The following is a 15547-nucleotide window of genomic DNA, read 5'->3' as shown; positions in this document are numbered from 1 at the left end:
AAAAACTGAGAGCTTTCCCCCTAAAGTCAGGAACAAGACAGGGATGTCCACTCTCACCACTGTTATTCAACATAGTATTGGAAATCTTAGCCTCTGCAATCAGACAACACAAAGAAATAAAGGCATCCAAATTGATCAGGAGGAGGCTAAACTTTCACTCTTCACAGATGACATGACACTCTATATGGAAAACCCAAAAGATTCTACAAAAAAACTTCTAGAATTGATTCATGAATTCAGCAAAGTTGAAGGCTATAAAATCAATGCACAGAAATCAGTTGCATTCCTATACACCAACAATGAAATGAAAGAAAGAGAAATCAAGGAATTGATCCCATTTACAGTTGCACACAAAAACATAAAATACCTAGGAATAAATCTAACCAAAGAGGTGAAAAATCTATACACTGAAAACTATAGAAAACTTATGAAAGAGATTGAAGAAGACACAAAAAAAAAATGGAAAAAGATTCCATGCTCCTGGATAGGAAGAACAAATATTGTTAAAATGTTGATACTACCCAAAGCAATCTACATATTCAATGCTATCCCTATCTAAATAACACCAGAATTTTTCACAGAGCTAGAACAAATAATCCTAAAATTTGTATGGAAACATAAAAGACTTTGAATAGCCAAAGCGATCTTGAAAAAGAAAACCAAAGCAGGAGACACCACAATTCCAGACTTCAAGCTATACTACCAAGCTGTAATCATCAAGACAGTATGGTACTGGCACAAGAGCAGACACTCAGATCAATGGAACAGAAGAGAGAACCCAGAAATGGACCTACAAATGTTTGGCCATCTAATCTTTGACAAAGCAGGAAAGAATATCCAGTGGAGTAAAGACACTCTCTTTAGCAAGTGGTGCTGGGGAAACTGGACAGCAATATGCAGATGAATGAACCTGGACCACTTTCTTACCCCATTCACAAAAATAAACTCAAAATGGATGAAAGACCTAAATGTGAGACAGGAAGCCATCAAAATCCTCGAGGAGAAAGCAGGCAAAAACCTCTTTGGTCTTGGCCATAGAAACTTCTTACTCAACATGTCTCCAGAGGCAAGGGAAACAAAAGCAAAAATGAACTAGTGAGACCTCATCAAAATAAAAAGCTTCTGCACAGTGAAGGAAACAATCAGCAAAACTAAAAGGCAACTGACAGAATGGGAGAAGATATTTTCAAGTGACATATCAGATAAAGGGTTAGTATCCAAATTCTACAAAGAACTTATCAAACTCAACACCCAAAAAACAAATAATCCAGTGAAGAAATGGGCAAAAGACATGAATAGACATTTCTCTAAGGAAGACATCCAGATGGCCAACCTACACATGAAAAAATGCTCAACATCACTCATCATCAGGGAAATACAAATCAAAACCACAATGAGATATCACCTTACATCTGTCAGAATGGCTCACATTAACAACTCAGGCAACAGCAGATGTTTGCGAGCATGCAGAGAAAGAGGATCTCTTTTGCATTGTTGGTGGGAATGAAATCTGGTGCAGCCTCTCTGGAAAACAGTATGAAGGTTCCTCAAAACCTTCAAGGTTTTGAAGATTCCTCAAAAACCTAAAAATAGAACTACCTATGACCCAGCAATTGCACTACTAGGCATTTATCCACGGGATACAAGTGGGCTGTTTGGAAGGGACACATTCATCCCCATGTTTATAGCAGCACTATTAACAATAGCCAAAGTATGGAAAGGGCCCAAATGTCCATTGATGGATGGATGAATGGAGATACACACACACACACACACACACACACACACAATGGAGTATTACTCGGCAGTCAAAAAGAATGAAATCTTGCCATTTGCAACTATGTGGATGGAACTGGAGAGTATTACGCTAAGTGAAATTAGTCAGAGAAAGACAAAAATCTTATGATTTCACTCATATGAGTACTTTAAGAGACAAAATAGATGAACATAAGTGAAGGGAAACAAAAATAATATTAAAAACAGGGAGGGGGACAAAACAGAAGAGACTCATAAATATGGAGAATAAACTGAGGGTTACAGGAGGGGTTGGGGGAGGGAGGATGGGCTAAATGGGTAAGGGTCACTAAGGAATCTACTCCTGAAATCATTGTTGCACTATATGCTAACTAATTTGGATGTAAATTTAAAAAAAATAAAAAAATAAAACAAGTTAAAAAAAATAAGTGTGATGTCAAATGAAATCGAAATAATAGAGGTAAAAGTGGTGTGAAACTATATCTCCCCACTGTTATCTTCTAGTAAGTTAAAATGCCTTTATTTAAGTTGCTTATCTGCAAAATTGAATAATTATAGTCTACCCTGTAGATTGACTCTAAAGATCAATAATGAGAATGACTATGAAGGTAGTGTGTCCATGATGCCTAGCATAAAATAGGCATCTGGTAAATATAAACTAAATATTATTTTTATGGTGATGATTATGATAATGATTATTACTGTGATGAGTGTTGTATTATTCAACGTAAATATGCAAGCATCAAAAATAAAGTCTAACTTGGGGAAAATACATGTTCATAGTAGCTTTATTCAAAATCAAATCTGTAAAACACTAAAATGTCCACCTGCAAATAAATGAATAAACAGCTTATTATCTGTGATAAAATGGAATAAGAATCAACAATAGAAGTAAACTGTGCATACAGATAACAAGAGGGAATCTCAAGAGGATTTTTGCAAGTGAAAGAATCCAGACATAAAGATTACATTCTTTATCATTTAATTTACACGATCTTCTCTTAAAGACAAACTGAATGACAGATCAACTTAGTGATTTCCAGAACCTGGGGTTGTGGATAAAGAGTGAACACAAAGAGATAAAAGGGAATTTTTGTGAGTGACAGTAATATTCCACATCTTGATTGTGGTGGTTACATGACTAGAAGTATTTTTCAGAACTCATCAAACTGCACATGCACATCAAAACAGTGAATTACTGTTTGTAAGTATACCTCAAAAAAACTTACCTTATATATATTAAGTAGATTGTATAAACACAATGGTAGCAACAATATTTTGGGGAAATGTACACATATCAACAGTCCAAATATGTACACTTTATTTGCCATCCATGATTTGCTTTGGTGATCTTTCTACTTTTATTATGAGATAAATATTTTTATGTTGGCTGCATAACCATTTAGTAAACTTCATATTAAAAAGTACAGAAAGAAGATAAGAATAAAAATGTCATGTGATTTGAACTAAAACAAGAGAATATATCCAAATTCCATCACCTACTACTTCCATATCATTTAACTTTTATATGTTTTAAACTATTCATATATGTAACAAAAATAGTGTCTACCACAGGTTCTTGATGGTGAGATACCTGAGAAATATATTTATATCAGTTGGCCATAGTGACACTGTATGCTTTCCTTCTCTTTTTTTTTTTTAATTTTTTTTAACGTTTATTTATTTTTGAGACAGAGAGAGACAGAGCATGAATGGGGGAGGGTCAGAGAGAGAGGGAGACACAGAATCTGAAACAGGCTCCAGGCTCTGAGCTGTCAGCACAGAGCCCGATGCGGGTCTCGAACCCATGGACTGCGAGATCATGACCTGAGCCGAAGTCGGACGCCCAACCGACTGAGCCACCCAGGGGCCCCTCTCTTTTTTTTTTATTTTAACTAGAACAGGAAATTTAAATGAGATATGGACTCATAGGAATCATTTTCAAATGATTTTCAAATGGTACTTGTTTTATATTATATGATTAAAGAAACTAATCACAAAAGTCTATTTCTACCCTGGTATTTACTATTTGTCAGTATCCCTAGTTCAGTTACTGATTGTAGGAAGGGAGTAGGGAAAGACTGTTTGGCTGGCAGATAACCTGGCACCAAGGTTAGTTTTTTGCTGTTTGTCTCACTACTTTTTTACATGATCCAATTACATGACCATATATTTTACAGTGCCTAAACTGTATAGCAGGTAGAATGTCTAAATAATAAACAAGAATGTTGCCTAGAGTAGTGGAAGTGGACTAAGGTCATTGTTGATCCTTTAGTAATTACTTAAACTACTTAACAAGTAAAATTTATGTTTTCTGTAATGAGTGGATGCCAAACCATCTTCACTCAATTGGATATAGTGAGATATACATTTTAATAGTGAATCTGCCTTATTCATTAATATGATTCTCAGCCCATTTTATATATACTTTCCAGTTTATAAAACTGATCACAATATAACCTATATCAGTTTCACTGATATATGGAGAGGGAGTAACATAGAAAACATACAAATAGAAGTCATGAAATATATTTATAATTATTTACTCACCCTTCCCCTTTTGAGCTCCACTTGTGGACTTTTAAATAAATTTGCATTTGATCTCAAGACTTAAAATTTTTTGAAATTAAACAATCTCTGGACTCTTCTTCGTATTTGTTGGGTCTTGATACTGTAAATAATGGGGTTCATCAAGGGTGGGAAAAGGATATAGATGTTGCCCAGGAGGACATGTACCCATGGTGAGAGGTGTTTCCCAAAGCGATGCACCATAGTCAGACCAATGATTGGGATGTAGAAAACAGAAACAGCACAGATGTGAGATACACAGGTCTGCAAGGACTTGATTCTCTCTTCCCGTGATGCAATAGCTAAGACTGCATGCAAGATCATAATATAGGAGATAAGTATGAGCACTGCATCCAACAACAGGTTGCTAATTACCAGGGCAAGACCATAAATGCTGTTGAAACGGATGTCTGAACAGGCCATTCTAATTAAGTCTTGGTGCAGGCAGAAAGAGTGAGAAAGGATGTGGGGGCGGCAATAATTTAAGAACTTTAGGCGAATGATGACTGGAGGTATGAGTAAAGAACTCCTACATAAGATTGTCACCCCAATTTTCATGATTTTGTCATTAGTTAGGATGGAAGAATAGCGTAGTGGGTTGCAAATGGCAATGTAACGGTCAAAAGCCATAGCAAGGAGGACAGAGGATTCCATGAAGGACAAACCATGGATGAAGTAGGACTGGGCAATGCAGGAATCTAGGCTGATCTCACGAACGAATCCCCACAGGATCCCCAGCACCGTGTACATGGTAGACAGCCCCATGCACAGGTCAGTGAGGGCCAGCATGGCCAGGAAGTAGAACATGGGCTGGTGCAGGCTGGGCTCTGTCCGGATCACATGCAGCACCATGCAGTTTCCCAGAAAAACTGTGGCATAGATGGAGGAGAAAGGGATGGAGATCCAGAGATAGTGAACTTCTAGGCCAGGAAAACCAGTGAGAATAAATCTGGAACTATTAACATTAAAGATAGAGATAGGAGACATTAGTAGACGATTGAAACTATTTCTACAGAGATGTTACAATTAGATTAGTTTATGATCTCCTAACTTCTAGCAATGTTTGTCTGCCTTTGAGAAGAAAATAAAATACAATATAATACAATTTCCTTAAGTGTCGTAAACTCAGAAAAATAGAGACCTATTTCTGTATTCTATAAGGCAAAAATCCATTGTCTAGTCATAGCTTTTCCAGGACTAGTGACTAGGTGTGTCAAGAGATCAGGGGGTTTTATGCAGAAGCAATGATGTTTCTGGGTCCATGGGGTTTGGATTTGGGCTGGACTTGTGGGACTCTCTGTTTATTCCTGAAGGAAGATAACATGTGACCTGTGTGTACTGTTGCCATGGTTGTCATTATTCTCAGTAAAATGTGAAATGCATTGCTAAATTTTTCTCTTGGTTACCACAACTATTTCTTTCTCTACCCCCAAGGGGCCATAAGATCCCAGAGGAAGTAGACTGAGTAAAGTAATCTGACTTTGCGGGAACATTACAATTTAGCCAAGAGAAACCTAACAAACTAAGGGGAATCAGAACTTTTTTTGCACATTCTAAATTGTTTAACCCCTCTCTAAATCATTTACCCTATTTAGTCATACTTCATTATATTTTTCTTTATTTTTAGGCATCTCATTATTCTGTATGAGATTTCTCCTTTTTCTGACCTTCACAATGTTTTTATCTCTTATTTTTTATATAACATAAATGATATTTTAAACTGTAAAGTACCAAACCAATACTTTCTGTCAGGTAATAACTTGGAAGAGAATAGTTAAATCATATGGTACATATTTGTTTAACTTTTGACAATATTTGTCAGTGTGTCTTCCAGGCAACTGTACCATTTGACTTTCGGACCAGGAGTGTATGAGAATTATAGTGCCTCTATATCTAGGCCAATACTTTGTACGGTCAGATTTTTATTTGTTTTCTTTTGTTTTGCTATATTAGTAGATGTGTAGTGATATATCATTTTGGTTTATCATTTGGTTTATCCTTTATCATATTTTTTTGCATCTTTTCTCATGATTATTTGTTATATATACTTCTTGGTGAAGTGCTTCTTCAAATAATTTTCCCTTTGTGATCAAGTTCTGCTCTTATTGAGTTTGGAGAGTTCTTTACACATTTAAATTACAAAATCCTTCACAGATACATGATTTGCAACTAGTTATTTTCAGGTTGTTAATTGTCCTTTATTTCTCTTAACAGTGATTTTTACAAAACAAAGTTTTGCAAGAGTAGCAGAATTTTTTTTTTTTTTTTAGTGTTGACAGACTCCAATTTATATGCGTTTTTTTTCCTTTAAGGAATATGCTCTTGTTATTATATCTACAAACCGTCAAATCCAGGTCATGAGATTTTCTCATGTTTTCTCCTAGAAGTTTTACATTTAACTTTTGGTTCTATAATCCATTTTAAGTTAATTTTTATACATGGTGTCGAGTTTATTTTTATCTTTCAGCACTTCCACTTTGGAAAAGATTATCCTTTCTTGATTGGTTTATCTTTGAACTTTTGCCAAAAGTCACTTGAATATGTGGTTTATCTGACCTCTCTATTCTGGTATTAATCTATGTGTTTATCCTTTTAAACACCACACTACTGTGATTATTATGGCTTTATAAAAGTCTTAAATCCAGCAAAGTCCTCCAAATTTGTTCCGGCTACTATATAATTCCTTTACCTATAGACGTAAATATTGCAATACACTTGTAAATATGTGCATAAAACTTTCCGAGATATTGATTGAGATTATGTTGAACCAAATATAAAACTGGGGATATTTGTCATGTCTTCCAATCCATGAAAATGAAATATATTTAAATTTGTGTATTTTTTTTATTTTTCCCATTACTATTATGAAGTTTTAATTCTAACATTTTGAGTGATTTTTTTTTTCAGATTTAATGCCAAATACTTGATTTGGGTGATGCAGTTATAATGGCATTATTTTATTTTTTTTTTATTTCAAAGTTAGATTGTTAGACTTCTGCTTTCTGTTCTGACATGTAAAGGCTTTGGAAGTTATCACTCCCATTTTTATAGCAACAACAATAAAAACAAAACAAACTGAAAACTGAAGGGTATGCTTCCTTTTTGTTTCAGATTTTATATTGTAAAAAACTGTCCTTTTCCTGGGGTATTTAGTGCTGTATTTTAAACATTTTTGTTGCTTTGGGTGCCAATTTCACTTTTTGAAATGGCCTCCAAGCATAGTACTGAAGTAAGGTCTTGTGTTCCTAAGTGCAAGGCTGTGATGTCCCTATCTTGCAGAGAAAATACATGTGCGACATAAGCTTCCTTCAAACATGATTTGCAATGCTGTTGTACGTGAGTTCAATGTTGATGAATCAACAATATGTTACTTCCAGAAAAAAGAAAAGAAATTCCCTGATGTGTCTGTATTATTGAGAAAGGGCTAAAGTAATGTGTGTAATGCATGATGAAACAGGGGAAACAATGAAAAAGCAGCCACATTTGTGGATTCAGGAGATGACAGCCGACAAAAACTGCATAGCGGCGATCGTTGTGAGATTTAGAAATTTAGGTTTAGGAAAATGTTAACCCCACTCAGCTAGCACTGGCTGGCTTGTGTGCTTAAATGGCAACATGGCATGAAGAATGTGCAACTTCAGGCAGCGCAGAGACAACAGTTCAGGAAACTGTAGAAGAAAGTTAAAACATCTCATAAATGTTCTGCAGGTAAAGGGTTTTGTGCCTGAACAGGTTTTCAACACTGATGAGACTGGCTTGTTTCACAGAGACACTGATAAGGGAACAATTTTTAAGAGAGAACAGAATAAGTGAACCTATATAATACCACAGTGTTTCTGTTAAATCTATTAAATGCAAAACGCTGTTATACTCAAAAAACGTTGTGACTAAGGGTTACTTTTTTCTTTACCTTTTATTTTTCTTGGCAGCAATAGTTCAGTACTCATTAATTCAGTGTTTGTGGCAACTTTATAACCATGAAAAAAGAATTAACTTGTAAGTGTGCATTAAGGATTTCAATATATAGAGAGAAATACATATAGATGCAAAACCCAGCTCAATTCTCTGAGAGAGCCTGGAAACAGTGATTCCTCAATAGATATGACCCATTTGGGGAGCCTGGGTGGCTCAGTTGAGTAAATGTCTGACTTCAGCTCAGGTCATGATCTCACAGTTTGTGAGTTCGAGCCCCACGTCAGGCTCTGTGCCGACAGCTTAGAGCCTGGAGCCTGCTTCGGATTCTGTCTCTCTCTCTATCTGCTCCTCCCCCATTCATGCTCTATCTCTCTCTGTCTCTCAAAAATAAATAAACATTAAAAAAAGAGAAAATAGATATGACCCATCTAGCATGTAATTCTTAAACTTCTAGGTACTAATCTGTATGAAAAGGGGATCTGGGGGTGCCTGGATGATTCAGTCAGTTAAGCATCCGTCTCTTAATTTTGACTCCAGTCATGATCTCATGGTTGGTGAGATCAAGGCCCACATTGGGCTGACAGTGCAGAGCCTGCCTAGGATTTTCTTTCTCTTACTTTCTCTCTTCCACTCCCCTGCTTGCTCTCTCTCTCTCTCTCTCTCTCTCAAATACACGTTAAAAAAAAAAGAAAGAAAAAAAGTGGGCACCTGGGTAGCTCAGTTGGTTAAGCTTCTGACTTTGGCTCAGATTACAATCTTGCCATCCATGGGTTTGAGCCCTGCATCGGGCTCTGTGCTGACAGCTAGGAGACTAGAGCCTGCTTTGGATTCTGTCTCTCTCTCTCTCTCTCTCTCTCTCTCTGCCTGTCCCCCACTTGCACTCTATCTCTCAAAAATAATCATTAAAAACAAAAAAGAAAGAAAAGGGGATTTAGCTTTCTGTGAAAATGGATGTTATAGGGCCATGGTAGTGAAAGTACACTGAATATACCAATTGTACCAAACATAATTGTACCAAAAATTAAGAAGTGCTAAAATATGTGTAAAAAAGATACAAAAGCCAAATTATGGTGCTTTCACTGACTAAATCTGGAATATAAATTGAATATTAAAAATGATAGTGACTGATAATTACCTATTGAATAAAATATAAAACAATGACTATAAGACATTTATATAGTCTCAAATACTCTCCTACAAAATACTTATTAAAAGTGAATGGAATGGATCACCTGGGTGGCTCAGTCAGTTACGTGCCTAGCTCTTCATTTCAGCTCAGGTCATGATCTCAGGGTTTGTGAGTTCAAGCCCTGGGTCAGGCTCCACACTGACAGTGCAGAGCCTGCTTGAGGTTCTCTCTGGCCCTTTCTCTGGCCCTCCTCTGCTTGTGCTCTCACTTGCTCTCTTTCTCTCTCTCTCTCTCTCTCTCCCCCTCTTTCTCTTTCAAAATAAATAAATAAACTTAAAAAATAAAGGGGAAAGGAAATATATATTAATTTATAGTAATGAATCCTGGAAGACCTTACTTTAAAAAATAATTGATCATCATCAGTGTTTGGACAAATTCAAACCACACACAGCCTGAACATATGCATGAAAAGAATAAAACCTCATCTTCATTGCATTCCTATATAATTTGAATCTAACCATGAGTATGAATCAAACACACTCAGATGAGAAGCATTCTATAATGACTTGTAACTTTCAAAAGTTTAAGAGTTATGCAAATCAAGGAAAATCTAAAGAAATTTCACAGGGAATAAAAGTAAAAATATAAGAATACTAATACACACATGATTCTGAACTGCATCTTATTTTACTATCAACTACATTGATGGTACAATTTGAGAAAGTTTATCTGGGGTCTGATAATTTGATGACAGCAATATGGCAGCATTGCCATAATTTCATGATGATGATTATATTATGGTTATGTAGAAGAATGACCTTCATTGTAGAAAACAATGGACTTTGGGTAGAAAATCTATCATTAAATCATTTGCAAAAATGCTCTTTACGCTCTACTCAAAACTTTTCCCCAAGGAAAAAAATTGAAAATATCTCAAAAGAAAAAATTAAATTTGAATGAAGTAGCTACCTATAATTTAACATACAGCACCAGTGAATAATACAAATATGAGGAGGAGAAAATATTTCAAGTATTTCACACATGAGTGCAGAATTAACCTTATATTACTGACACATAAGTAAATATTTTAGCAATATGTTTTGTGTCATTTTTGAAGCACTTTTCCCTAACATTTTTATATATGGTTCTTTATATTATACCTGTCAAAAAGTAGCTCAGGGGCTCAGAAAGGGAGACATGTTTACCGAGGAATTTAGTGAACAGTGAAAGTGACATTTAGGGAAAAATAATGAATAAGTCAAATGTAAGCCTTATGGAAATATTTTAGTTGATTTCAGACTGAAACTGAGACTAAAAATTCCTCAGAATTCTGATATGATCTTTTCCCCTTGGGTGCTTACTTCTTGCCTCCTTCTGAGTGGGTATTAGATTTTCAGTTGACACACTGAGTCCCCTTCCCTCCAAGATAGAAAAGATCTGTGGACTCTTTCCTCTCAATTCCAAGGAACTGCTAACCTGCAGTGACCAAGTGGAATCTTCCACTTGCATCAGCCACCAAGAGGGAAGAGTGCCTCCCAGGAGCCTTGGTCTACCCGGTCCACACAATCCTCTCATTCCTTCCTCATAAACCGGAGCCTTCTGACTCCTTGTGCCACAAGCACTGGCCACAGGACAGCGTGCAGAGGCTTCCTCGGGACAGCAGAGCAGGAGCAGCCTTATCCTCTCAATGGTTTTGCCACTGTCACCTGCTGTGTGTCCTGTAAGCGGCTCAGAGGGACTAAAAGCAAATGAAGGGCATGATCTGATTTGCCCACAAAGGTCAGGACACTGATTTGCTCCCATAACCTGAGACCTGATACCAAGGAGCTTCCCTGTGAGACCATCCTGTGCTGTAGCTCCTCCCGGAGAGGGGGCTTCCCTGGCGTCCAAGTTAGCTTGACCTGTGCTACAGTGTGAGGACCTGTATTAGACTCAACTGCCCCCACACAGCAGACAGTTTGACAAAACTGTCAGTAAATATTGATCTCATCTTGAACATTACCTTCAAATAATCATGCCTGCTTCTTCTGCTTCCATTATCAATACCTCAATATTCATTCTCACGGGGTTCCCTGGCCTGGACCAGTACCATCCCTGGTTTTCCATTCCCTTCTCCTCCATCTATACCTTGGTTTTTCTGGGAAACTGCATGGTGCTGCATGTGATCCGGACAGAGCCCAGCCTGCACCAGCCCATGTTCTACTTCCTGGCCATGCTGGCCCTCACTGACCTGTGCATGGGGCTGTCCACAGTGCACACCGTGCTGGGGGTCCTGTGGGGGCTCAACCAAGAAGTTAGTAGAGATGCTTGCATTGCCCAAACTTACTTTATCCACGGTCTGTCCTTCATAGAGTCTGGGGTCCTTCTTGCCATGGCCTTTGATCGCTTCACTGCAATCTGCAATCCTCTGAGATACACATCCCTCCTGACTAACAGTAGAGTCATTCACTTCATGGTGGCCATTTTGATGAGGGCAGCTTTGTCCATTCTCCCTGTCATCATTCGCCTGAAGTTCTTCCATTACTGCCGCCCTCACATCCTCTCCCACTCTTTCTGCCTGCACCAGGACCTGCTCCGGCTTGCCTGCTCTGACATCCGCTTTAATAGCCTCTATGCCCTGGCTCTGGTGATCTGTACCTTGTTGTTAGACGCTGTGCTTATTCTCATCTCCTACGTTTTCATCTTGCACACAGTGCTGGCAATTGCATCCCGCGAGGAGAGGCTCAAGTCTTTGCAGACCTGTGTGTCCCACATCTGTGCTGTCCTGGTCTTTTACATCCCCATCATTGGCCTCACCATGGTGCACCGCTTTGGAAAGCATCTTTCCCCTTCGGTTCATGTCCTCATGGGCAATATCTATATTCTCTTTCCACCCCTGATGAATCCAATCATCTACAGTGTAAAGACCCAGCAGATCCGAAGCAGGATGAAGAAGTGGTGTTCCCTGAAAAACCCTTGGGTTTGATCAGCAAGAATATTTTAAGGTCAGAAGAGTAATGCTACTTCCCATGTGTGCAACAACTTACAATTTGAATAACTTATTGGAGGGTTTGTTCTTTTATGAGGTCTTGGATATTAAGGTACTTAAGAGATGTTCTAATTCAAGAGAGAAAATAGAACTAACTTTTTCCAATACACATTCCAGAAAAGATTTCTGAATGTCTGCTATAGGATAATCATGGCCATTATAGATGTAATAATAAGTGTCTTTGCATTTTGTTGACATGTTCTTGAAGCATGTTTGCCATATGAAAATTGTGACCCTCAGTTCAACAATATTTTCATTCCACTTAGACACACCACTGTCTAAAATTTTGGAAACATGCCTATTTAGATTATTTAATTACTTGGGACTTCTATCAAAATATATAATATTGTGTAATTGGACTTGTTTTAATCCTAAAGGTGAAGTGCGGAACATATGAATCTACTACGCTAAGCCTTCCCCCACTTTTATTACTTTTTCCCCATTAGTGGTAATGCAAGTCTATTACAGGAATTTTGAAATAAAGAGATATCCCATCCCTCTATTCCAAAGACTTTATTCTTACTTCTTTCCATGCTATAAAGATGTGACTTTATTCCACATTAAATGTTCATTCTTCATTTTTTCACTAAATATAATGTCAAGAGACTCTGGCTGAGAGCACCTGGCAGTACCCTCCTTGTGATGAAGACTGGGATAAAGATCTGTGGGAACAGACCAGCAAGCACCCCATTTGTCTGGGGTACAACCAACTACCATGGCAACAATGGCCCTGCAAGCAACATAGTTACGGAACATAAGAATAACCTGTCTTCAGGCATGCGTGTTCCCAAGTCTCTGCCATATGTTCTGCCATGGAAAAACAATGGGGAATGCACAGTAACTGAATATCTATCTCATCAAATGCCAGATCCTAGAAGACTCTTGCTTCTTCCTGCTACCAGTGGGTTCTTCATTTTTTTTTTCTCCTAGTCTAATTATAGAAAGATAAACTGTGACTTTCAAACTGACAAGTACCTTTTGCTTTTTTCCTCCCTGCTTTGAGTCTCATTTCATTTGATGCAGGAAAGAACCTTCAAACTCAGAAGAACTGCTTCAAATAAAGCATCAACATAGATTTAAAAAAAAGTGGACAAAAGTAGAATGAAACCCATTGCTGGAGGTTGACCTAACACATTTCAGGGTTTCGAGACACCTGAGTGGCTCACTCAGTTAAGCGTTTGACTCTTGATATCAGCTCAGGTCACAATCTCACATCTCACGGATGTCGAGCCCCACATCAGGCTCCACACCAAGCACAGAGCCTGCTTGGCATTCTCTCTCTCTATCTCTCTCTGCCACTCTCTTGCTCTCTCTCAAAATAAATAAATAAACATTTTAAAAGAACACTTCAAAGCATAAGAGACTGTTAAAAACTGAGAACAAACTGAGGGTTGATGGGGGGTGGGAGGGAGGGGAGGGTGGGTGATGGGTATTGAGGGCACCTTTTGGGATGAGCACTGAGTGTTGTATGGAAACCAATTTGACAATAAATTTCATATATTAAAAAAATAAAAAATAAAAAAAGTAAAAGAACACTTCAGGTTTTCAATATTTGTTACTGGACCCCTAAAACCTGGTTCTTGAGTCTCAGTGTCATAGAAATGAACACTGAAAGGGAGAGAAAAAAATAGGTAGAGTTTATTAGAGAAAGCTTGTATACAAGGGAACCAACAAGAAAGAGGAATGTCACTCTCAAAAGGGTAGTATGTACAGCTTATAAAGGCACTTTTCCAAGGTTTGAAAGCCTTGGAGTAGGGAAGTGTCCTTCAGTCCCACGATCATTAGCTTATACACATTACTCTAATGGCCACAAGGCAATCAGGATGCCCTTCTTCACAGTCCAGATTTTTTGTGGGTGTCTGAAAAACAGAAATACTTATGCAGGCAGGCTTAAAATAGTCATTTCTGTTTAAACTTTTTCTTCTGTTTTTGTTTAAACAACTGTTACTCCCTAATGCTCTTATCTCTTGTTTGTTCTCTTTCCTGGAAGGAGGTATCTGTCTCTAAGCCTATGGAAACTTTTAACACTTGCCACAGGTCAGAGGCTTTACAGGAATTATGTTCCTCTTGTTTTCCCTATACTGCCTCATGTTGATAGAGAAGTAGATACAGACACAATGTATGTAATGAGTGTGATCTAAGTGGATAGGTGTGGATGTGTGGATGTGGGTGTATATCCCCTCATTCCTTGTCCTCTGAGTGGTGCTTTGAGTAGTGATTCCCCAGTAGCAATGTGCCTAAATGATGCCTTCACTGTCTCTCTGCCAAGTGAACCCTAATCAACACAAAGTAGGAAAGACTTTGGCTTAATCAAAATCTAATTCTACAAGCCTCTAGGGTTTTGAAATTCCATTCTGGTGATATGAGTTTATGTGAACTACTTTTATTAGATTTAGGGCCCTGATGTCATGTACCTTCTTTGTGTTTATATCACTCTTCTCCAAGTCAATAGAAACCACCTTAAAAATAGAGACGGAAAAAAAAAGATGGAGGTCTTGCAGAAAAGCCCCCCAGCCTCAGCTACAATGCTCTCTAATGAATGCTGCTGCACACCATCAATATTCACTGCAAAGTCTTAAGGTCTTAAGGGCACTAGACCATCTAAAGTCGACAGTGTCTTTGCTGACAGCACAAATCCTACCAGGAAAATCTTGCCAGCCTTGCAAATGTGCCTACTGCATCATCTGGGTTTTCATATGTATCGTGAGGGACTTTAAGATAATATCAATTAGAAAATTATGGATTAAATTGTCATTTGGTGTTCTTAGTTTTACTCAACCATCTTTAAATATGATCTCACTTAAGTATTATTACTTATTATATTTTATTTTTCACTTACACAAAACCTGCTTAACTGTAATGATCTACCCAAAACATAGGCTAAGTTTCCATCTTCTCATATGTCCAATAAGGTATCTCCTTGGGATTCTAAGAGAGTACGGATTATTCAGTGGTGCCTGGGTAGCTTAGTCGGTTAAGCGTCAACTCTTGATTTCAGCTCAGGTCATGATCTCATGGTTTGTGAGTTCAAGCCCTGCATTCCACATTGCACATTGGCAATGTGGAACCTGCTTGGGATTCTCTCTCTCTCTCCCTCTCTCTGTCCCTCCCCTGCTCGCTCTTTCCCTAAAACAAATAAACTTAAAAAAAAA

The 15547-nt window shown here is 37.8% G+C and overlaps 2 protein-coding genes across 2 annotated transcripts; one reads left to right on the top strand and one right to left on the bottom strand.

Annotated features, from left to right (window-relative positions):
• Positions 1–4340: 4340 nt before the first annotated feature.
• On the bottom strand, positions 4341–5385 carry LOC125936911 (olfactory receptor 51V1-like). Its single transcript, XM_049651339.1, has one exon. The coding sequence runs from the start codon at positions 5308–5310 to the stop codon at positions 4366–4368; it is 945 nt and encodes a 314-aa protein (XP_049507296.1). The 5' UTR covers positions 5311–5385; the 3' UTR covers positions 4341–4365.
• A 5980-nt stretch (positions 5386–11365) lies between these two features.
• Positions 11366–12332, top strand: LOC125936909 (olfactory receptor 51V1-like). The gene has a single exon (XM_049651307.1). The coding sequence runs from the start codon at positions 11382–11384 to the stop codon at positions 12330–12332; it is 951 nt and encodes a 316-aa protein (XP_049507264.1). The 5' UTR covers positions 11366–11381.
• The last annotated feature ends 3215 nt before the right edge of the window (positions 12333–15547 follow it).

The sequence above is a fragment of the Panthera uncia genome, chromosome D1, assembly GCF_023721935.1.
Source record: "Panthera uncia isolate 11264 chromosome D1, Puncia_PCG_1.0, whole genome shotgun sequence".
In the NCBI taxonomy this organism is placed as follows: domain Eukaryota; kingdom Metazoa; phylum Chordata; class Mammalia; order Carnivora; family Felidae; genus Panthera; species Panthera uncia.
The sequence above is the reverse complement of the archived record's forward strand: the minus strand, read 5'-3'. Positions and strand labels throughout refer to the sequence as shown.